General features: G+C 40.0%; 2 protein-coding genes across 4 annotated transcripts; one reads left to right on the top strand and one right to left on the bottom strand.

Annotated features, from left to right (window-relative positions):
• The first annotated feature begins 581 nt into the window (after nucleotides 1-581).
• Nucleotides 582-13,690, top strand: slc23a1 (solute carrier family 23 member 1). Its single transcript, XM_041802187.1, has 14 exons — nucleotides 582-592; nucleotides 2,738-2,908; nucleotides 3,520-3,677; nucleotides 4,252-4,340; nucleotides 4,590-4,657; nucleotides 5,099-5,280; nucleotides 5,556-5,676; nucleotides 6,158-6,314; nucleotides 6,921-7,068; nucleotides 7,151-7,256; nucleotides 8,307-8,436; nucleotides 8,553-8,696; nucleotides 10,381-10,476; nucleotides 10,672-13,690. Exons 2-14 carry the CDS (start codon nucleotides 2,825-2,827, stop codon nucleotides 10,884-10,886), a joined length of 1,698 nt encoding a protein of 565 aa, XP_041658121.1. The 5' UTR covers nucleotides 582-592; nucleotides 2,738-2,824; the 3' UTR covers nucleotides 10,887-13,690.
• Nucleotides 13,691-14,777: 1,087 nt separating this feature from the next.
• On the bottom strand, nucleotides 14,778-21,132 carry prob1 (proline-rich basic protein 1). 3 transcript variants are annotated; one of them, XM_041801691.1, is made up of 5 exons: nucleotides 20,853-21,132; nucleotides 18,324-18,744; nucleotides 17,996-18,088; nucleotides 17,750-17,918; nucleotides 14,778-16,930 (listed from the first exon to the last, which is right to left on the bottom strand). In XM_041801691.1, exons 2-5 carry the CDS (start codon nucleotides 18,684-18,686, stop codon nucleotides 15,339-15,341), a joined length of 2,217 nt encoding a protein of 738 aa, XP_041657625.1. In that variant the 5' UTR covers nucleotides 18,687-18,744; nucleotides 20,853-21,132; the 3' UTR covers nucleotides 14,778-15,338. The 3 variants fall into 3 exon arrangements, with proteins under 3 accessions (XP_041657625.1, XP_041657626.1, XP_041657627.1); XM_041801692.1 differs by having other exon boundaries at nucleotides 18,324-18,723; XM_041801693.1 differs by lacking the exon at nucleotides 20,853-21,132 and adding an exon at nucleotides 19,393-19,429 and having other exon boundaries at nucleotides 18,324-18,723.
• Between the last annotated feature and the right edge of the window lie 895 nt (nucleotides 21,133-22,027).

Below are 22,027 nucleotides of genomic sequence, written 5' to 3'. Positions count from 1 at the left end.
TTTCAAGATTTTAACCCTTTAAATGCCAGTTTGATTATTTGAAATATTTCATTTTTTACTACAAAAAACACAAAAAGTGAATTATTTTTCTTAAATTAATAGTAGAAAGAGGGGGCTTTGGTGCTGGTGAGAGCAGGGCTAGGGTTAGGGTTTATATTATTATTCTATTCATTTATTCTTCGTTTACTTATTGTTCTAATTGCATTTATTCTTTTGTATGTATTGACTCATTCTTTCATTTGTTGATTATATTTCTTAGTTTTCTTATTCAGTTATTTATTATTTTACTGCTGGATGTTTAAGGTTTTGATACCCCTGAACTAGAAAACTTTTTGACTTGAAGACTGTTATGAATAGAAAGTAAAGAAGTAGGTAATAATCAATAATCAATAACCAGAGTCAAGCTGACCTCAAAGTGCTGCTTGAGTCACCTGAGCAGGTGAGAACCTTCTATGAGAACCCTCTGTCACGTGCTACTTTGTGTTAATAATTTGTGGTTAATCTGAGCGGACTTTCGCCTGAAACACTCTCTCTCTCCGCTGTATTCGGTGCTCGATCGTCCATCAGGTCAGACATGGAAGAAGACTTTCAGGTAAATGGGTTATTGATTATTGATTCATAATTTCTTTCTCTGAACTTAATAGAAGAAGGGAGATTGCCAAAGCTGACCCATGATCAAAATAATAATGATAGGTCATTTTATCCTGCAGGCATCTGTATACATCATATTTACTTATCAAGCCTTCAGACTTCAACTAATCAATCAGTTCATCAATAATCTTGTTGACTGTGCTAAATTAAAGCAAACCCTCACTGAGGATATTTTCATGGCGGTACGAAGCATGCTGAGATTTGATACCCTGTTGGTCCAGTTAGGGTTAGGAGGCGTGCATGGTCAAAATATAAAACAAATCCAAATAGGCTCAAATACAGGAAGTGATGTCATGACCCCTGAATAATACCTGATAAAGATGACTCATTCTGAGCTTTTTTTTTTAAATTCAGCTGGCATATGGAGTCATTATTGCTACAAAACTCCAGAGCTCATTTCAACCTTCTGAGATCACGACTTCAGTCTTTCATTCAAACCTGTCTTTGTGCTCTAAACCGCCTCCTTTTCTCAGATTTTCCTTAAATGTTTGCTTGATCCCTAATCTTTTAGTTGATTATCAAATTTCCTGTTGTAACTATTCTGCTCTCATTCAGGTTGATTCTGATGTTTGTGAAACTGACCACGATTTTTCTCTGAGCTCTAAACATTTCTGCTGATGAACCGGCCAATAGGAAACAGTTAGAGGATGGACCAATCAGGTTAGCTGCTGTTCTCCAGGAGACATTTGCTCTGATCTCACTGAGAGAGTCCCAGGGGTAAAGGACGGCTATGGATCTGTTCTAATAGTCTAATAGCCACGATAAAGGCTGAATAATTCTCTAGCTGATAAGGAAAGGAGCTTCATTACTTCCTTTATTCTCACTTTAGCCTTGGAATCGCACCTGTTGACTGTTCATCAAAACAGTTGATCAATATGACGTTACTAGTAACAATTTAAACACTGAAACTCATGGTCAAACTTTTAATTTATGTGATAAACAGGAAGAAACAGGGATGAGAAGAGGAATATTAGACATGACAACTATATTGTCCCACATTTAACTATTTCATTTCTTCTCGTTTTTTATCCAAACAGTAAACCCATCCGTCAGTCCTTCAAACTGCATTTTTTTGCTTTTTTTTTTTGCAGAAATTAGAGAATTAAAGAAAGAATGGATAGGTAGAAAATAAAACAAAACTATTTAATATCGTTGCGAATAAAAGGACTTGAATATTATTCATCTAGTGGCACTGAGTATGAAGAGAGATCAGAGGAAGCGAATCGTTTCTGCTGTTCTGAACGTTCACAGCCACAGTGCCACAGCCTGGAGAGATATCAGGAAATAAAAATCTTAATGAGCTCATGTTTATCACCAAGGCTTTCATGCCTCATTCACTGCACTAAACACAGAGATTGTGTCAAGTGATAGATGTGAACTTTGTAGTCCATTAATGTTAAATTGTAGTTTTTACTCAAATAACACACGTCACGGCCGTAACATCTGCCTAGAGAAAGTGCAGTCAGATATTCCAATCATCATTACTTAAGGAAAAGTGGATAGGAAAACACTTAGGAGAATTTTTTTAAGTTTTCAAATGGACCCTATAATTGGGTTAGGTCAAGAGAAGGTTATGATTGGGTTGGTTTAAAGGGAAGGCTATGATTGGGTTGGTTTAAAGGGAAGGGTATGATTGGCTTAGGATAAACAACCCTTATGATTGAGTGGGGGTAAAGGAATGTTATGATTGGGTTAGGTCAAAGGAAGGGTATGATTGGGTTAGGCTACCAGACAGTTAAAGTTGGGTTAGGTTAAAGGAAGGGTGTGAGTGGGTTAGGATAAACAACCCTTATGATTGGGTGCGGGTAAAGGAAGGGTATGATTGAGTTAGGTTAACAGAGGGTTAAGATTGGGATAGGTTAAAGGAAGGTTATGATTAGAATAGCTTAAAGAAATGTTATGGTTAGGTGAGGTTAGTTTGGTAGTTTCTGCAGTTCTGGCTCTCCAGCTTGACTCCGGCTTACATGTGTTTTTTTTTGTCTTTTACTAGGTTTATTTATTTATTTCTATCCACTCCAGTTGTATTAGGATGTCTTGGTGCTCTGTATACTGTGAACTAATCATGTCTGTCCGTCTGTCTCATTAGGATCAGGATTATGTGGAAGAAGGGCGGAGTCACAAGACTAATACACTGGACCTTCCAACGCAAGATGACAAAAAGAAAGACGGTCAAATGGGACATGGAGTGGGGTCAGACATGATTTACACCATTGAGGACGTCCCACCATGGTACCTGTGTATACTCCTCGGACTGCAGGTGAACTGGGTTTAAACTGGGCTTAAAGGGCTCCAATAATGGTTGAACTGGGATCAAAGAGGGATATATATGGTTCAATACATCAATGACTGGGTTGAAACAATTCAAACAGTTATCAGAGGGTTTAAACTGGTTTAATACATCTAATACTGGGTTTAAACTGGTTCAACAAATCTAAGACTGAGTTTAAACTGGTTTAGTACAGCTATCAGTGAGTTTTACTGGTTTAATACATCTGACACCAGGTTTAAACTGGTTTAAGAGACCCATGATTGGGTTGACTGGTTTTTGACTCAGCTGAGGTGAATCATAACTGAGGTGAATGATGACTTAAGGGAGTCACGACTCAGTTCAGGTAAATAATGTCTCAGCTGAGGTGAATCATGACTCAGCAAAGGTGAATCATGAATCAGCTTAAGTATCCCTAACCCTTACCCTGACTCAGCTTAGTTGAATATTGACTCAGCTGAGGTCAATCATGACTCAGCTGAGGTCAATCATGACTCAGCTGAGGTCAATCATGACTCAGCTGAGGTCAATCATGACTCAGGTGAATCGTGATTCTCCTGCCCCCGTTTCTAACTGATAGCGTCTGTCTTTTGTGATTTCAGCATTATCTCACCTGTTTTAGCGGCACAGTGGCGGTGCCGTTCCTTCTCGCTGAGGCCATGTGCGTTGGTCGGGACCAGAACACCATCAGTCAGCTGATTGGAACTATCTTCACCACAGTCGGAATCACAACCTTGATCCAGACCACTGTGGGAGTCAGGTTAGTCGGTTAGGACGTGACAAGACAGTAGATCTGTGGTCTTGATCAGGATATTTAACTGGACTACTGTCCTCATCCCAGAATACAAGCACTATGAAGACGTCGTTTATTGACAGCAGTCCGTCTGATTTTTCTACATTAGATGGTCACTTTTGGCTCAGGTTCTGGTTGCACGTGTTAACTGGTTTCATTTTCACTGCAAAAACATGAGGAACTTTAACAATTCAGACATGATGATGTATGAAGTCAGAGAACAACAAGACCCCTGATAGGCAGAGCATTTATGCAGTGTGACTTCCTGGTTAAGCCTGGGGTGGAGGCTGTGGAGCATGCTCAGAAGGCCTAGCCCAGCCTGGGTCTGATTGAGGCATTAACATGAAGAGTAAATCCATCTAAAACCACATGTGTGTTAATCCAACTTGAGAAAAATGATTTAGTTATGATTTGAGAAAGATGTTTACATGGATTTTAACAGCCCAGTTTTACACAATAAGTATACTTTTGTGTCGCTATGGAAATAACCTTAAAAAGCTTACAGTCCAACCTTTATACTGGTTTCTGTCTGTGTGTTCAGACTTCCATTGTTCCAGGCCAGTGCGTTTGCATTCCTGATTCCCGCTCAGGCCATCCTCAGCCTGGACCGCTGGAAGTGTCCCAGTGAGGGTAAGAGTCTCTCTGATAATGTTTAAAGAGACATCAAATCAGGAATAACAAGAAGATGAGGCCACATGACACATAATGAGGCCTCATGATACATGATGAGGTCTCATAATACATGATGAAGTTACATGATACATGATACATGATGAGGTCACATGATGCATGATGGCATTAGATGCATGATGAGGTAACAGGACACAATAAGGTCAAATGATTCGTGATGATGTTGGATTAATTTGTAGTTTCTTACAGAGGAGATTTATGGGAACTGGAGTATCCCACTGAACACGTCACACATCTGGCAGCCTCGCATCAGAGAGGTAAATCATAATTGATAGTAATGATTAATGGTATATGGATATATTGTTTTGTGGAGCTTTGACAACATGGGCAGCACTCAGAAACTCAACAGTAAGAGCAGGGCAGAATGGTAATACAAGCAGGGAATCCTTCAAAATCAGGCTGTCATTTCAGTTCAATCATAGTGTTCTGCAGAGAGTTTGGAGGGCAAAGTCCTCTGAGGTTGGGACTGACATAGGATGGAACTTTGTCAGGTGGATCCTCCATGGGGTGGGTCAGCGTATTCTTAATCAGTCATAGTCTGGATCTCCTGTGGTCCTCATTAGGATTGTCTATGTTGTGATGATGATTAGTCGATCAGGTGGTTAGATTCTTGTGTCAGCTGCTCAGTTTCTCTCAGTTTAATCTCATTAACATCCTCAACCAAACTAACCAATACACTGGGGTTGTGTCTGTGTTAGATCCAGGGGGCTATCATTGTGTCCAGTGTCTTGGAGTTGCTGATTGGTCTGTGCGGGTTGCCAGGTTTGCTGCTGGAGTATATCGGCCCTTTGACCATCACACCCACTGTCTCGCTGATCGGCCTATCGGTGTTCAGCACGGCCGGAGACCGAGCCGGGTCCCACTGGGGCCTTTCAGCACTGTAAGACATCTATTCTCTTATATACCTGTGTAGACTCAAAAATGGCAAAACATTTCATTTGACCCCTGTGTTTTTTTAGCAGACGGTCTCTTTTCTGAAGATGAGACCTGGACCAATCACCTCTGATTTTAGAGAATAATAATAAAGGGGTTAACACCAACATGTTGGGAAATGTTGGGAAATTCTGCCACCACGTGACCCCTGTCCAAAGATGAAAAAAAAAACTATTACAGTCTCTAAAACTGTCCAGGTGTTAACTGTCTGTCTCTCTGCAGGTGTATTCTGCTCATTGTACTGTTTGCTCAGTACCTTAGAGCGACATCACTTCCTGTTCCTGTGTACAGCAGGAAGAAGGGTCTTACCTCGACACGGGTCCAGATATTCAAAATGTTTCCAGTAAGTAAAAACATACAGAAAAGTAACAGAAAGCTGATGGCGACGTTAGTTAAACATTAGAATGTGAATGATGTGATAAAGTACATTTTGATATGATGAAGAGATGATTGGTACAAAATGATGGAATACAGCAGGAATGGTCTCTCTGAGGTAATCATCAATATCTGAGTCTGGATTACCCGGGTCAGACTACATCCTTAGACAGAGATTCAATGAGCATGATGAACATTCTCTGATCTCTGGGGGTGTAGGAATTATGGGACTCATCCTAGGTGTTATCACTCAGCAGTGCTGAATCTCCTCTGTGGGTGGTGGGATCGTCATAAGAGCCATTCCCTGATGGATGCTCTGTAGAACTATGAGCATTCGTTTTTACTGATGCGGCTTCAATGAGTCGAGCACTTTCAGTTCTTAATTGTTTGTCATCAGATGATTTTCAAGTCCCTGAAGCGAAGACATTGAAATATTTTTTCTTCCAAAGATCATTCTCGCCATCCTGCTAGTTTGGCTCGTCTGCTACGTCTTCACCCTGACCGACCTGCTGCCTACTGACCCTGATAGCTACGGACACAAGGCCAGGACAGACGCCCGCGGTGACATCATGACCTCTTCACCCTGGTTTAGAATACCATACCCCTGTAAGACAGAGATCAATCAATATCAATCAATCAATCAACCAATAACCTCTTTATATCTTCACCTTTAAAACCCCTGACTTTGGTTATGAAGGCAGACTTAGTATGTTTGCCTGAAAATCCCTGAGTGTTGTCTTAGAGGCACACTTAGAATATTTAGCCTTAAAATCCCTGTCATCGAACAGGCAGACTTAATTTCTCTAACTTGAAAATCCCCAAGTGTTGTATTAAAGGCAGACATAATATATTAACCTTTGAATCCCTGAGTATTGTTTTAAAGGCAGACTTAATTTACCTTATTAAAAATCCCAGAGCTTTGACTTAAAGGCGGACTTAATATGTCTGCCTTTTAGTCCCAGAGTATTGTCTTACAGGAAGACATACTTTGTTTACCTTTAAAACCCTGACTATTTTCTTAAAGGCAGACTGAATATGTCTATCTTTACTTTTCTGAATGTTGTCTTGAAGGCAGACATCATAAGTTTAGGTTTAAATCCCTGGATATTGTCTGGCAGGTTCTCGTCATTTATAAATGTGGATGAGAGGATCAAAAATGTCAAAATTAGAGTAAGTCTTTGATAGATTTACCCCCTGTCTTGTCTCTGGTAGGCCAGTGGGGTTTACCAGTGGTAACAGTTGCTGGGGTTCTGGGAATGTTGAGCGCTACCATGGCAGGAATTGTGGAGTCCATCGGGGATTACTACGCCTGCGCCCGTCTGTCTGGAGCCACACCCCCTCCAGTCCATGCCATCAACAGGTAAACAGGAACGCCACAGCCACAGTTACTGTTCTCAGAGGCTCCGCCCACTCCATTATTCAAAGGTGGTTACCCTTTTTAGGGGGATTTTCACCGAGGGAGTCTGCTGCATCATCGCTGGACTGCTGGGGACAGGAAACGGATCCACTTCCTCCAGCCCAAATATAGGCGTCCTGGGAATCACAAAGGTAGATAAGGCCACAAACACTTACTGGATGATGATTTTGGATAATTGAGATCACAGGAAGTCAGCAATGTCAGATAAATTAAACTAATCAGATGTATGCAACTAAACCTGTCTAACTCAACAGATATATGCAACCACTCAGATATATGCAGCCATTCAGATATATGCAGCCACTCAGATATATGCAGCCACTCAGATATATGTAGCCATTCAGATATATGCAGCCATTCAGATATATGTAGCCATTCAGATATATGCAGCCATTCAGATATATGCAGCCATTCAGATATATGCAGCCACTCAGATATATGCAGCCATTCAGATATATGCAACCACTCAGATATATGCAGCCATTCAGATATATGCAGCCACTCAGATATATGCAGCCATTCAGATATATGCAACCACTCAGATATATGCAGCCATTCAGATATATGCAGCCATTCAGATATATGCAGCCACTCAGATATATGCAGCCACTCAGATATATGCAGCCATTCAGATATATGCAGCCATTCAGATATATGCAGCCACTCAGATATATGCAGCCATTCAGATATATGCAACCACTCAGATATATGCAGCCATTCAGATATATGCAGCCATTCAGATATATGCAACCACTCAGATATATGCAACCACTCAGATATATGCAGCCATTCAGATATATGCAGCCATTCAGATATTTGCATCTACTCAAACACACACACCCAAACAGATTTATGATACTGATTTGATATGCAGCTAGGAAGACATATCCAACTTCTCAGATATATCCAAACCATCAAATATATGCAACTTATCAGATATGTGCGACTAAAAAGATATAAGCAGCCACTTAAATATATGCATCTACTCAAATGTATGCAACTCATCAGATTTATGCATCAAATCAACAAAATCAGAAACATGCAACTATTTTGATACATGCAACTACTTAGATATATGCAACTCATTATAGAGTTGCATATAGTGGTTGACATTGTCTCAGTATTTTTTTTCCATTGTCATGTGTTGAGATGGATGTTTGATTTGTTGACCTTGTGTGCAGGTGGGCAGCAGGCGGGTGGTGCAGTATGGAGCAGGTATCATGTTTCTGTTAGGCTCCGTGGGGAAGTTCACCGCTCTGTTCGCCTCGTTGCCTGATCCGATCCTGGGAGGAATGTTCTGCACTCTGTTTGGTGAGTCCAAACCTGAAGTATATAGAAATAAAAAAGAGCTGTCTGTTAAAATACATAGCGGTCTCTGAACAGAGGTCTGTGTACCGTTCGGTGGTTACAGTTGTCTATTTTTTCAGGTATGATCACAGCGGTTGGTCTGTCCAACCTTCAGCTGGTTGATTTGAACTCATCCAGAAATCTTTTCGTCCTCGGGTTCTCGATGTTTTTCGGCCTCACTCTCCCCACCTACCTGGATGCTCACCCCAAGTCCATCAACACAGGTCAGTGACTAACCCAGCCCTACCCAAGGTAAAGACTGATGATGGCCTTCTGTTTAATAATTGATCTGTAATAATCAATGATTATGAAACATTAATGATTATTAATTACATGATTAATAATTAATGATTACATTAATGAAACATTAATGTTTTACTGTTTATATGTAGATTAGCTTGACATAGATCAGCTGTGGTGTACAGTCACATTTCCAAAAAAGTTGGGTCGCTGTGTAAATATGTAAATGTAAATGCTTGTCAAATCCCGTAAACCCATATTTTATTCATAATAGAAATAAACAACATCTCAGTTGTTGAAACTGAGAACTTTAACCTTTTCATTAAAAAATATTAGCTCATTTTGAATTTGATGGCAGCTCAAAAAAGTAGGGACGGGGCAATGAAAGACTGGAAAAGGAAGTGGTACTAATGAGATACAGCTGGAGGAGCATTTTGACACTAATGAGGTTAACTGGCAACAGGCCAGTTATATGACTGGGTATTAAAGGAGCATTTAAGAGAGGCAGAGTCTCTCAGAAGTAAAGATGGGCAGAGGTTCACCAATCTGTGAAAAACTGAGTCTAAAAATTGTGGAACAATTTCAACAAAATGTTCCTAAATGTAAAATGGTTTAAGACTTTGATTATCTCTCCATCTACAGTCCATAATATCATCAAAAGATTGAGAGAATCTTGAGAACTCTCTGTGAACAAGGGACAAGGCTGGAGGGGCCCTCAGGGACCACTGCATTAAGAACAGGCATGATTCTGTACTGAAATCACTGCATGGGCTCAGGAACACTCCCAGAAATAATTGCCTGTCAACACAGTTGGCAGTGCCATCCACAAATGACAGTTAGAGCTGGATCATGGAGAGAAGAGGCCATATGTGAACAGGATCCAGAAACACCGCCATCTTCTCTGGACAAAAGCTCATTTAACATGGACTGAGGAAACATGGAAAACTGTTCTGTGGTCAGAGGAAACCACAGACGCCGTGTCCTGTGGACTAAAGAGGAGAGGGAGCATCCAGCTTGTTCTCCTGGCTCAGTTCTAAAGCCTGCATCTCTGATGGTATGGGGTTGCATTAGTGCCTATGGCGTGGGCAGCTCTAACATCTGGAAAGGAACTATCAATGCTGAAAAGTAGAGAGAGCTTTAAGAGCAACATATGCCCCCAAATTGCCGATCACTGATTAATTAAAAATGCTTAGTATCGTCCCCGATCCGATACATGTGATTGGGATCGGGACATCCCTGCACAATACATCAGACAAAAATGGGACAGCATTCCTCTCCTAAATCTCCATCAACTGGTCTCCTCACTTCCCAAGCATTTACAGACTGTTGTTAAAGGAAGAGGGGATGCTACACAATGATAAACATGGCCCTGTCCCTATTTTTTTGAGATGTGTTGCTGCCATAAAATTCAAAATGAGCTAATATTTTTTATGAAAGGGTAAAATGTCTCAGTTGCAACATCTGATATGTTGTTTCTGTTGTATTGTGAAGAAAAATTGGGTTCTGGAGATTTGACAATCGTTGACCTCTGTTTTTTTGTTTGTTTGTTTGTTTTTTTTTTTTATTTAACACAGCGACCAAACTTTTTTGGAACAGAGACTCTGAAATACTGTGTAAGTGTTTACATGTGACGATGTTACATAGATCAGTGTGATGTATGTGTTTCAGGTGTTGCTGAACTCGATCAGATTTTAACCGTTCTTCTGTCCACTGAGATGTTTGTCGGAGGATTTTTGGCATTTTGTCTGGACAACACCATTCCAGGTAACCCAGAGACACTCTAGTGCCTTCAAAGAGAGGTTTAACAGTTAGGAAGTTGTTTATGGGCGAGGTTTGACCTCCATGTTATATCTAACCCAACTAACCCTAAAACCCTAAATATAAGCCTCAAACCCTAAACTCACCCCTGACCCCATCGTGGGGTTCTTTAGATTCACACACGTCTGTTTCTGTGTCCAGGATCCAGACAGGAGCGAGGTCTGGTCAACTGGGGCTCTGCCCCCTTCTCCTCACCATCCTATGATCTTCCAGTGGGAATGGATGTGATTCGGCGGACTCGCTGGTTAAGACGGTTTCCGATCAGCCCCTCCTTCACTGGTTATCGGGGGAATGACATAGAGGTGGAGGTGGAAGGGGAGGCCATTGACCTCACTCAGTCTAGTACCAAGGTGTGACTCTGATGCCATCATTAGTGGACATTCAATGAGCAGGAATCACACCTGTGAAATGATTGACAGGTGATCGATGATGCTGCATTCAGTCAGAACCTTGTAGCATGTCAGACATCACATTCAGTGGCATCTATAAAATGAAATTTTTACAGTATTATACTGTTAAAAGTGTAAAAACAAAAAAACATTTTAAACATTTCAATTTATGATTTTCAATATGATGATATTCATATGAATTCAAGTGTTTTATAAATCATGGATGTGCTATTGTTTCTGATATTTTCTTTATAACACTATTACGTCTTTCCAGAGGTGCTGCTCAGCTGCTCAGTGAGCATGCTCAGAGCCACAGTCTTGCAGTCTTGGTGTTGTTCATCCCACCAACACCCTTAAAATCAATCTATTGTGTTTGTCCTGAAACCTCCAGTAAAGTAAAGAGGATTTAAACATCCTCTCTGCATGTTCTAACAGCACATGAGTATAGAATTTTGAAGGGGCAGAAACAGAAGTTTGTATTGACACGTCTTTGTATTGACAGCTTTGAGCAGAATACTTTTGTCTCTGTGTTAACACAACTCTGAGTTACACACAGATAGGGATACCATTAAAGCACCCCTGTCTCTACTGTGTAAAAAAAAAGAAAACAAATGTACATGATGAAACTTCAGCACTGGGACCAAAAGGCGGCTTACGGCCTGCCATTGAGGGAGCATTGCCATTAGGTAGAAAGCATTGGCATCAATCACAAAGTCTGCTGCATCTATTCCAAAGTTTTTGGCATTAATTCCAAAGTTTTTGGCATCTGTTCCAAAGTTTGTGAAATCTATTCCAGAGTTTGTGGCATCCATTCCAAAGTCTGTGGCATCTGTTCCAAAGTTTTGGCATATATTCCAAAGTCTGTGGGATCTATTTCAAAGTTTGTGTCATTTATTTTAAAGTTTATGTATTAGATTCCAAAGTTTGAGGCATATATTCCAAAGTTTGTGGCATCTGTTCCAAAATCTATGGCATCTATTCCAAAGTTTATGTATTTGATTCCAAAGTCTTTGGCATCTGTTCCAAAGCCAGTGGCATCTATTTAAAAGTCTGTGGCATCTGTTCCAAAGTTTATGTGTTCGATTCCAAAGTCTTTGGCATCTGTTCCAAAGCCGGTGGCATCTATTTAAAAGTCTGTGGCATCTATTCCAAAGTCTTTGACATCTGTTCCAAAGTAAGTGGCATCTATTTCAAAGTTTGTGGCATCCTTCCGAAGCTTTTGGCAACTGTTCCAAAGTTTTTGGAATCTATTCCAGAGTTTGAGTCATCTCTTTCAAAGTTTGTGGCCTCTGTTCCAAAGTTTGTGGAATCTATTCCAGAGTTTGTGACATTTTTTCCAATGTTTGTGGAATCTCTTCCAGAGTCTGTGGCATAAATTCCAAAGTCTTTGGCATCTGTTCCAAAGTTTTGGCATATATTCCAAAGTCTGTGGGCTGTATTTCAAAGTTTATGTCAACTGTTTTAAAGTTCATGTTTTCTGTTGAGAGTTTGTGGCATATTTCCCAAAGTTTTGGAATCTATTCCAGAGTTTGAGGCGTCTCTTCCAAAGTTTGTAGCATCTGTTCCAGAGTTTGTGGAATCTATTCCAGAGTTTGTGACTTTGTTTCCAAAGTTTGTGGAATCTATTCCAGGGTCTGTGCCATCTGTTCCAAAGTTTTGGCATATATTCCACATTCTGTGGCATCTGTTCCAAAGTCAGTTGCATCCGTTCTTAAAGTTCATGTATTCTATTCCAAATTTTGAGGCATATATTCCAAAGTTTGTGGCTGGAGGAATTTCACCATGACCACATCTGACTTCAACTTTTCTTATCCCATTTCTAACTTCCTCATGAAGTCCTGATGAGGAAATAATTTTAGAGCTCCTTGCCATCAATCAGAATATCAATATTTGGATCATGCAAATAAGAATGATCATTTATCACCCTATCTATAATCTGTCCCATCCCTACTTCAGTGAGCCAGTCACGTTTATCCACCAGTGTGATGTCACAACTTGATGACTCATGACATCATCATAGCCAGGAGCAGTGTGCAGAATATTTGTTTACTTTTAGTGGTGACCAGTCATTGTTTCACCTTAGTCATCACTGTAACAGCTTATTTTTCTTTGTATTATATTAGTATTAATGGTAGTAATAGTAGTTGCAGGATATTTAGAAAGTATAATCTGATTAAAAGAGTCTACAGTCCAGAGCTTTATGCCACTCCGAACCTCACCAGAGCTCAGAGGTCTGTCAGTGCTCAGCTCAGATGTCTTATCCTTCCTCGCTCTGGAAACAGGTCGCTTCCACGCTGTCCCTGAGGAGGAGCAAACGTGTGTTTTGTGATTTTGGTCTGAGGAAAATGAAATGCACTTTTTATTCTGTTTTCCTCTGTACCACAGTCTAAGATATCAGCTACTCTGTAAAATGCCTGCAGACTGTCCTGATCTGTTTTCTGTCTCATGAAGAGAGCGTACAATTTCTTTTTACACACCAAGTCTTTCAGCCTGCTCAGTTTGTGCTGAATGCTTTCCAGCAGCGAAAGAGGACACTTTGACTTCTGAAAATTAAAGCTGCTGTATAATAAGAAGTGTAAGGTCTAATATCCAGTGAACAACATTATGTTAACATTTGATTTGTCTCTATCTGAAATGTAAAGTGATACTGTCTGTTTTGTTATTCAGAGTCTTGTAAGTCTGCGAGGATTGGGCACTTCTTAGGTGTATGGCATGATGAAATAATAAGTATTGTTTTAATTTTTTTCACTGTAGTTAAAATAATAATAGAAATTATTATTATCATTATTAGTAGTAGTATTAGTATTATTATTATTATTATTATTCAAAATAATAATAATAATAATGATAAATAATAATAGTGGAATTGTACTATTGTTATTTTCATCATCATTGTTGTTAATATTTTCATTAATAATAATAATAATAATAATAATAACAATTGCATTATTGTTATTTTTATCATCATTGCAGTTATGCTTATTACCATTATTTTTTGCTATTGTTATTTTGTCATTATTATCTTTGTTATAAATAATAATGATAATAATTATTAATAATAATAATAATAATAATAATTGTATTATTGTTATTTCATCATCATTGCTGTTATGGTTATTACTGTTATTTTTTGCTAATTGTTTTTTTTTTTTTTTCATTATTATTATTGTCTTTATCATTTGTGACTCCTTTAGATCAACTGTTTTGGCTTAGTTTCCATGTTAACATAGAGATGTTTTAACCATAAAGCAAACAGATATTTCTAAGATGATTGATGTTTTTTGTGTACTTGTCTGTTAAAAATAAACCTGTTTTTTAATAATGTAATCTCTAAATGTGTTTTTTCACATATAGATTATTAGGGGTTTTTAGGTAAATTGCCTGTTTCATCCTGATATTGATATTGAGGACAAAAATATATTTTCTGATATCACAAATCTGCGATGATATGATTTTGATCCAATTCAGAATGTGAGCCTGTGATCGATATCAGATATTTTAATGATTTAATTACTGACAGGTTTCTGTGTTTAATAAAAATCTCTTTTAACAAAAATAACAAAGACCTGTATTTGACTACAGTGACATTTTTTAACGATGTGAATGTCTTCTTACTTAAAATAGAGGGCCTTCAGATCAGGAACATAATAACCAATATCCAATGTATCAATTTACACACCTACAAATTATGATATATATTATAAAAATACTAAAAATGCTTTTGGTTTTAGAGTCTGAGGAGATGATGCAACTATGATTTAAATCAGGACAAATTACTGTTTAAATTTAAAGATTAATCAGGATCAAAATAAAACTTGGGGGCTAAAGGGGATTAAAATAAATTCACAAAATTGATTCTGTTGGAAATTCTCATTTTTATTTGTTCTTATTTACAGTTTAAACCTCAGTCAGATCCATCAATGTGATCCTTTTCAGAAATATCCATAAAAATGACCTTCAGTGACATCATGACATAAGGGTGCAATAATCAACAATTAAAAGGGTAAACTGTGAGAGCAAATAAATAATTAAAGGTGTAAACTCTGTGACATCAAATCAATAGTAATTACAGGTGTAAACTCTGATGTATCAAATCAATAATCAATAATCAACAGTGTAAACTCTGTGACGTCAAATCAATAATCAAAAATTAGAGATCAATGAGTTGGTCAGTTGGTTGATAACAGAAACAATCAGGCAGACAAACTTCACTTTGTGGTTTTGGGTGGATTAAACCATCAGCATCACAAACCTCACCTGCCGATGTGTTTACCTGTGTATGTAGACATAGGTAGTGTGTATATATGATTATATATATATATATATACATATATATATATATATATATATATATATGAAGGATGTAGGTACAGGATGTGTATGCATTATTAAGGGTATTTATCGGTGCAGGTGTGGATGTTACTGGTGAGGTGGGGCAGGGAACTGTAGTCCAGGGGAGGAGAAAACCGCCATAGGGGGCTGAACCTGCATCATTGACATGACAGACTGGGTGGGGTTTATCATTGGATGGATGGAGTTTATCATTAAGGGGCTGGGGTTTGGGCCATGCACTGGGAACAGACTGGAGTTTGGGGCGGAGCTTGATGCAGGTACAAGCACCTGGACGTAGTGACCTGTTTCTGGATCCAGCAGCATCTTTCTCTGAGGCATAGGGGGCGTGTCCAAAAGGAAGCAAGTCCCGCCTCTAGGGTCGAACATGAGGTGGCAGTGGGAGGGGCCACTGAGTAAGGCTCCTGGTGCATAAGTGGCACCTGTGAGGTCAACCAGGATGTTAGGTCCCGCCCTTGCATGTACAATCTGGTGGAGGTGAGACTGGAGCCTCTGAGGCTGAATTTTCTCTGGAAGTTGCTTTTGAAGTTGTTCTGAAAGCTGCTCCGGAATTTGCCGCTGAAGTTGTTGCTGAAGTTGCCGTTGAAGTTGTTCTGAAAGTTGCTGTTGAAGTTGTTGTTGCTCATGTTGCCCCTGTGCTGTTCTTGCGTTGCTGCCTTCGCTCTCCTGGCTCCCTAAAGACCTCTTCTGATCAGGACGGTCCAAGTTTTTTTCTGGTGACTTACTGTCCTCAGACCTCCTCAGAACCTGACACACAGGCACTGGTGGAGGGGCCAGTGGGGGGGTCTGGATGTAGCTCATGTAGCCGACCCCCCTAAAGTGTGGGGGCAGGGTTGGGGGGTACACGGGTAAAACCTGGGTCTGGTAGAAACAGGGTTGGAGGATCTGCTGGGAGGAGCTGGGGACAAAGGCAGAGGAGAGACCTGGGATGGAGGTCTGGTCCTGGGCTTTGGCCCCCTGCTGGCTCAGCATGGAAGGGGGAGAGGGGCTGATGACTTCAGCCTGGTGACTCCTCCCTACTCCTCTCTCTGATTGGCTGAGCTCTGAGAGGTCTCTGCTGATTGTTGACCCAGTGACATCATCAGCTTTACTTCCTATCACTGGCTCGCTGCTTCGTCTCTGCTGAGTGGTTGAACAACTGAAATGTTTACTCTGGTTCCTGCCCTGTGATTGGCTGAGAGCTGAGAGCTGAGAGTCTCCTCTGGAGGTGTTGTTGTAAAATAAGACCTGATTGGATCTTTTCGGGTTTTGGTCAGTGTGAGCCACGCCCACGGCCTGCTGGTAGGTTGGTGGAGGGCTCTGGTCCTGACCAATCACCTTGAAGCTTTTTTGTTTGTTGCTGTCAGGCGGTGTTGAGAAGGACAGGCTGTAGGTGTTTTTGACCAAAGTTCTCACATCTCTGACCACATGGACTGGGGCTTTGACCACGGCTGCGCCCACCTTTGCCCTGTCACTCATCAGCTGATGTTCTGAAGGTGGTGGGAAGCAGGCCAATGCTGGCGCTCTCTGCTGAGGGGCGGAGCTCTGACTTGTGGTTTTCTCCCCCTGCATTCGCTTAGAAAGAATGTTCTTAATGATGCAGGACGCCATCTTTGTCCTGGTTTCATCTAAAGAGAACGACTTCTGCAGCCGCTGCTTCGACGTTCCTCCACTTTGGGGGGCTAGAGGGAAAAAAGACAGGTAGATCAGCAACAACAACTACAACAAGGTTGGTCCTCCTCTGTGGAAATCTGGGGGAAAAAAAACAGATCAGCAACAACACCAGGTAGACAACAATAATGGTCCTCTTCCATGGAAACCCAGAGTGAAAAACAGGTAGATCAGCAACAACAAGGTAGACAAATAACAATGGTCCTCCTCCGTGGAAACCTGGGGAAAAAAAACAGGTAGATCAGCAACAACAACACCAGTTAGACGGACAACAATGGTCCTCCTCCATGGAAACCTTGTGGGAAACAGATGGGTAGATTAGCAACAATACCACGTAGACAACAATAATGGACTTCCTCCATGGAAACCTGGGGGGAAAAAACAGGTAGATCAGCAACAACACCAGGTAGACAACAATAATGGCCCACCTCCATGGAAGCCCAGGGGAAAAAAACAGGTGGCTCAGCAAGTGGATCAGCAACAACAAGGTAGATAAACAACAATGGCCCTCCTCAGTGGAAACCTAGGGAAAAAAGACAGGTAGATCAGCAACAACAACAAGGTGCTGCTGCATGTCTTGGCCAGGACACCCTTGTAAATGAGATTATTGATCCCAATGACGCTTTCCTGGGTAAATAAAACGTAAAAATGAAATCATCTATAGGTTGAAAATAAAAAGTGAACCAACAACAGAAAGCAGGTGATCAGGGTTGACCATTAACAAGCAAGTAGTCAAACTACTTATGGCCCTTTGGAGCCATTTTTCAAAGTCAGTCTTGAATCCCCTAGAGTGACCGTGTGGGCGTGGCCCTGAGAATCCTCATAGATACCTTGGCTGGCCCCTGTTATCAGGCCCTTGTAGACCCTGTAGTTCTCAGAGTCACTGCTGGTGTGTAGAGAGGCGGGCATACTGTTCTGTCGACGCAGCAAATCAGGATGAACATGTGGGCGTAGATCCTCAGTGTTAGCCCCGCCCCCATCAGAAGACTCCTCCTTTACCTGTGGACAGGTAAAGAGAAGCACAAGTTAACGACAGACGTGTAACCAACTAGTGTAACCCATGTCACGGGGCGAACCTGAAATTTCTCTGTGCTTCTTTCATCCTTCTTCTTTAGATGAATCTGTCGCTTTGGGACCATCTTTAGCCCCTCCCCCTTTTGACCTGGCATCTAGTGAAAAAATTGAAAACACCTGATGAATATACCAATCACAAATGGCCATGGTACCTGTTGTTCTAAACAATCGCCACAAGACAAGCGTTAATGTGGCTGGTTCATTAGGGCTAGAGTCAGACTGACTGGTTATGGTTAGAGAGAGTTAAAATGATTGGATCATTAGAGAGGGTTATAGAGAGTTGAACGTATGTGTTTGGCATCTCTTGTCAGGTTTAACGGTGACACTTACCATGGTTTCCATGGTGATGTCGATGCACTCAAAGCTGTTCTCGGGGTCAGACCCGTCATCGTCTGATGGGAGGATGACGGAGGGGGAGAAGTGGAGGGACAGATCCTCCTCAGACCAGTCGCTGATGCTATCATCTTCTTCGTGTCCGTCATCATCGTTGTCAGAGAGGCATGTAGGTGAGACGTCCAGGTAGTTTGTCGCACGCTCACCCGCACAGGTAGAGGCGAAGCTCTTCTCACCGGGGACTAGTGAACATGATGGAGTGTTATGTGTCATAGAGTTGTGATGAGGCAGAATGTCGACTTCAGGGCAGCGATGAGCACTGAGGAATGTCGCCTTCTCTCCTCCTCGTCCTTGCTCCATTGTCAGTTTGATTCACTCCAGCTGATCAGGTGATTGGCTGTTTACATGAAAACATAAACTAAACAACAAAAAACAAACAAAGAAACAAACAAACCCAAATACAAACACACAAAGAAAGCTGTTTCAGCAGTGTATCACTCTCACAGGCCACCACCTCATCTATAAACATTTTTAGCAGGGCTGTCAAGATTAGCTGCATCAATAGTGATCTATTTAGGTCCAAAATTAGTGCACTTCATTTTCTTACCAGATTAATTTCCATTAATCACATAATCCAAGTAATGCCATTAATCGGCTGCTTTATTGTCCCTTACAATGGTGACTCTACATCCTGCAGCCACAGTGTTTAAATAAGTCCACCACTGGTCCTTTGTGTATAATAATAATTATTATTATTATTTTTTTATATATAGTAATTATAATAATTATGGTAATTATAATAGTCATATTAAACAATAACAACTTTAAAAAAGCACTCAGAGAGCACAGACCTCCGCCATTAGCCCTATTCCCCAATAGTGAAGAATCCTTTAAAAAATTCCTGGATCTGTCCCCATGTGCCCCCCCCACCACCTTGGCATCCACCCATTTACTCCCTTTACAGGAGGGTGGAAACATGATGATTTAAGCATTGGCTTCCCTATGGGTGGCCTGTCATGGTGGAAGTGTTGCCTGCTGATGCCAACAGATGCACTGACAGTCTCACCCATGGTCTCACTGGACGACTGGAAGTCATGGCAGAGGGTGAATATTCCTCTATTCCTCCCAGCATTGTGAGTATTCTCGCTACAATTCGCTGTCTTTCTCTCTGATACACTCCAACTCGTCTCCTTGACCGGGCGTGTGTCTTTCAAACTCTATAAACTCCAAAACTTTGAATAGAAACACACCAAAAAAAATGCTGCTGGGATTGAAGTTACTCATGTCCGCCATCTCCTGGTGTAAAGTGGTAACAGTGCAGACCACCGCCGTTAGCCCTATCTCCCAATAGTACAGAATCCTTTAAAAACTTCCTGAATCCAGACAGTGATCCAGATCACTCCCAAAATCTAATCAGTTCTTCCTTATGCCATTTCTGATATTTCCTGAAAATTTCCTGAAAATCTGTCCATAGATTTTTGAGCTATGTTGCTAACAAACAAACTAACTAACTAACTAACAAATGAACAAACCCATCCGATCACATAACTTCCCTGGTGGAGGTAATAATAATAATAATAAGAAGAAGAAACAAATAAGAAGAAGAAGAAGAAGAAGAAACAAATGATAATAATAATAATAAGAAGAAGAAATAATAATAAGAAGAAGAATAAGAATAAGAATAAGAATAAGAATAATAATAATAGTAGTAACAAAAACAATAATGATAATAATAGTAGTAATAATAATAATAATAATAATAATAGTAACAAAAGCAATAATAATAATAACAATAATAAATATAAATAAAAAGTAATTGTAATAATTATGGTAATTATAACAGTAATATTACAGAATACTAACAATTATAGTAAGTATATAAATAATAGTACTTATAAGTCCATCCCCAGTCCTCAATATTACAAAAAATAAAGATAATAATGCAATAAAATAATAATATCAATATTATTATTATTATAAATCATCACAATCCTCAATATTACAATATAAATTGAATTAAAAATAATATTATTAAGTCCATCACTAAATTCAATTATAATAACTCAATAATAATAATAATAATAGTAATTAAAAGTCCATCACTGCTCCTCAATTTTACAATAATAATAATAATAATAATAATAATAATGATAATAGTAAAAATAGTAATAAGTCAGTTAGCCAGACATGAGAGAAACAGATTTAAATACAAAAAAAATTACACTGAGATGAAAAGGATGTGAAATATCATAATAAAATAATTTCTTGTGACAGCCCTAATTATCACTCCACTATCTTTTTCATCTGTTTGTTAATAAACATAGAAACCATTTATTGAACAAATATTATTAGAGGTAAATGATTTAATACAACCCCTGTGATCAGATTATTCTATGATTCGTTTCACCTCCAACAGATGCAACACCACGATCTGGATCAAACTGGATTAAATTTGGGACAGAACCAGAACCAGAACCAAATCAGAATGAAATCTAAACTATATCAGGATTAAGGTGGATCAAATACCGGACTGAATCTGGATCAAATCAGGATCTGGGTCAGAGGTTTTCCTGCTCCGGGTTCAGACTGTCCACTCCAGGTTCCTATTGGAGAAGGATTCAGTCAAGGTCCAGGTCCATTGTGGTTTTTGATATTTCCAACATTTTTCGGATGATCAAATGTTGCAAGAACTTAAAGGAGCTCAAAAGATCAGTTCAGAGTTTCTTTGGTGCTAAAGTTTGACCGTCTTTCTTTCCCACAGCTGTCTCTGCTCGGGCGATCAACACCAACCGTCCCGCATGAGAGAGCGAGAGAGCGAGCAATGTGTTGGTGACAGACTGCAGGCTCAGATAGAGAGTGAAAGGGTGAGAGACATATTCATGAACAGAGAGAGAGAGGGTTGTATCAGGCTGCAGGTTTCTATTTTAGGAGGTGACTGACAGACGAGCCTGCAGCACGTGTGCTTCACTTCTACACAAACACGTTGGTATTTTAGAGTTTGACTAAAATGAGAAGATTTAAATGCCTGAACCAGAACAGAGCAGAAGGTCCAAAACTGTGAGGTCTGCTTTGTTTGTTGTTTTCACTTGTTGATCAACATTTTTAAAAGTTATTATTTTTCAATGAAGCTGTGATGTTACAGATGAGCTCTGACAGGAAGCTGACAGTAGGACCGACCTGCTTAGCATCCAGCCCCCCTAAATAAAGACTGATTAATAAGAAGAAATGAAGCCAAGTTCCAACAGACTGTAATTCCTCTAGTGTCCACTAGAGGCTGTCTCCTAAATGAGTCAATTCCCATAGGGCCCCATTTGTGTGGAGCCTGATTGAAAAGTAATGGACTCAGTAGCTCTGGCAAAAAATTAAAATAAACGGTCAAAAGATTAGTCACCTATTTGTCATGGTGTCATGGTTCGAGTGGTGTTGGATTAATTACTGACACACTGCTCACTGCGCACAGCTAGGACCCTTTTCTAGGACCTTTGAGGTAAGGTATTATTTAAGAACCTTTGAGGTTGGATCATTTCTAGTACCTCAGTGAGAGGACCCTATTCTAGGACTTTGTGGGTAAGACCCAATCCTAGGACCCTGGGGTGACGACCTTTTCAAAATTACAGGAATGATTCCTTTGTTGGATAAATTGCTGACTTGGGGACCTTCACAGATCCTAAAAAAAGTCACCAAACTTTGCAGATATTATA

Source organism: Cheilinus undulatus, linkage group 12 (genome assembly GCF_018320785.1).
Source record: "Cheilinus undulatus linkage group 12, ASM1832078v1, whole genome shotgun sequence".
Classification (NCBI taxonomy): domain Eukaryota; kingdom Metazoa; phylum Chordata; class Actinopteri; order Labriformes; family Labridae; genus Cheilinus; species Cheilinus undulatus.
The sequence above is the reverse complement of the archived record's forward strand: the minus strand, read 5'-3'. Positions and strand labels throughout refer to the sequence as shown.

What these genes read in the sequence shown, in the direction of transcription:
- slc23a1 (XM_041802187.1), top strand. Translation starts at nt 2,825, where the DNA reads ATGGGACATGGAGTGGGGTCAGACATGATTTACACCATTGAGGACGTC. An exon ending in GGCAGCCTCGCATCAGAGAG is followed by an intron (nt 4,658 to 5,098) that starts GTAAATCATAAT and finishes TGTCTGTGTTAG; the next exon opens with ATCCAGGGGGCTATCATTGT. An exon ending in AATGTTCTGCACTCTGTTTG is followed by an intron (nt 8,437 to 8,552) that starts GTGAGTCCAAAC and finishes CTATTTTTTCAG; the next exon opens with GTATGATCACAGCGGTTGGT.
- prob1 (XM_041801691.1), bottom strand. Translation starts at nt 18,686, where the DNA reads ATGGAGCAAGGACGAGGAGGAGAGAAGGCGACATTCCTCAGTGCTCAT. An exon ending in ACATCACCATGGAAACCATG is followed by an intron (nt 18,089 to 18,323) that starts GTAAGTGTCACC and finishes TTTTTTCACTAG; the next exon opens with ATGCCAGGTCAAAAGGGGGA. An exon ending in GATAACAGGGGCCAGCCAAG is followed by an intron (nt 16,931 to 17,749) that starts GTATCTATGAGG and finishes TTTTCCCTCTAG; the next exon opens with CCCCCCAAAGTGGAGGAACG.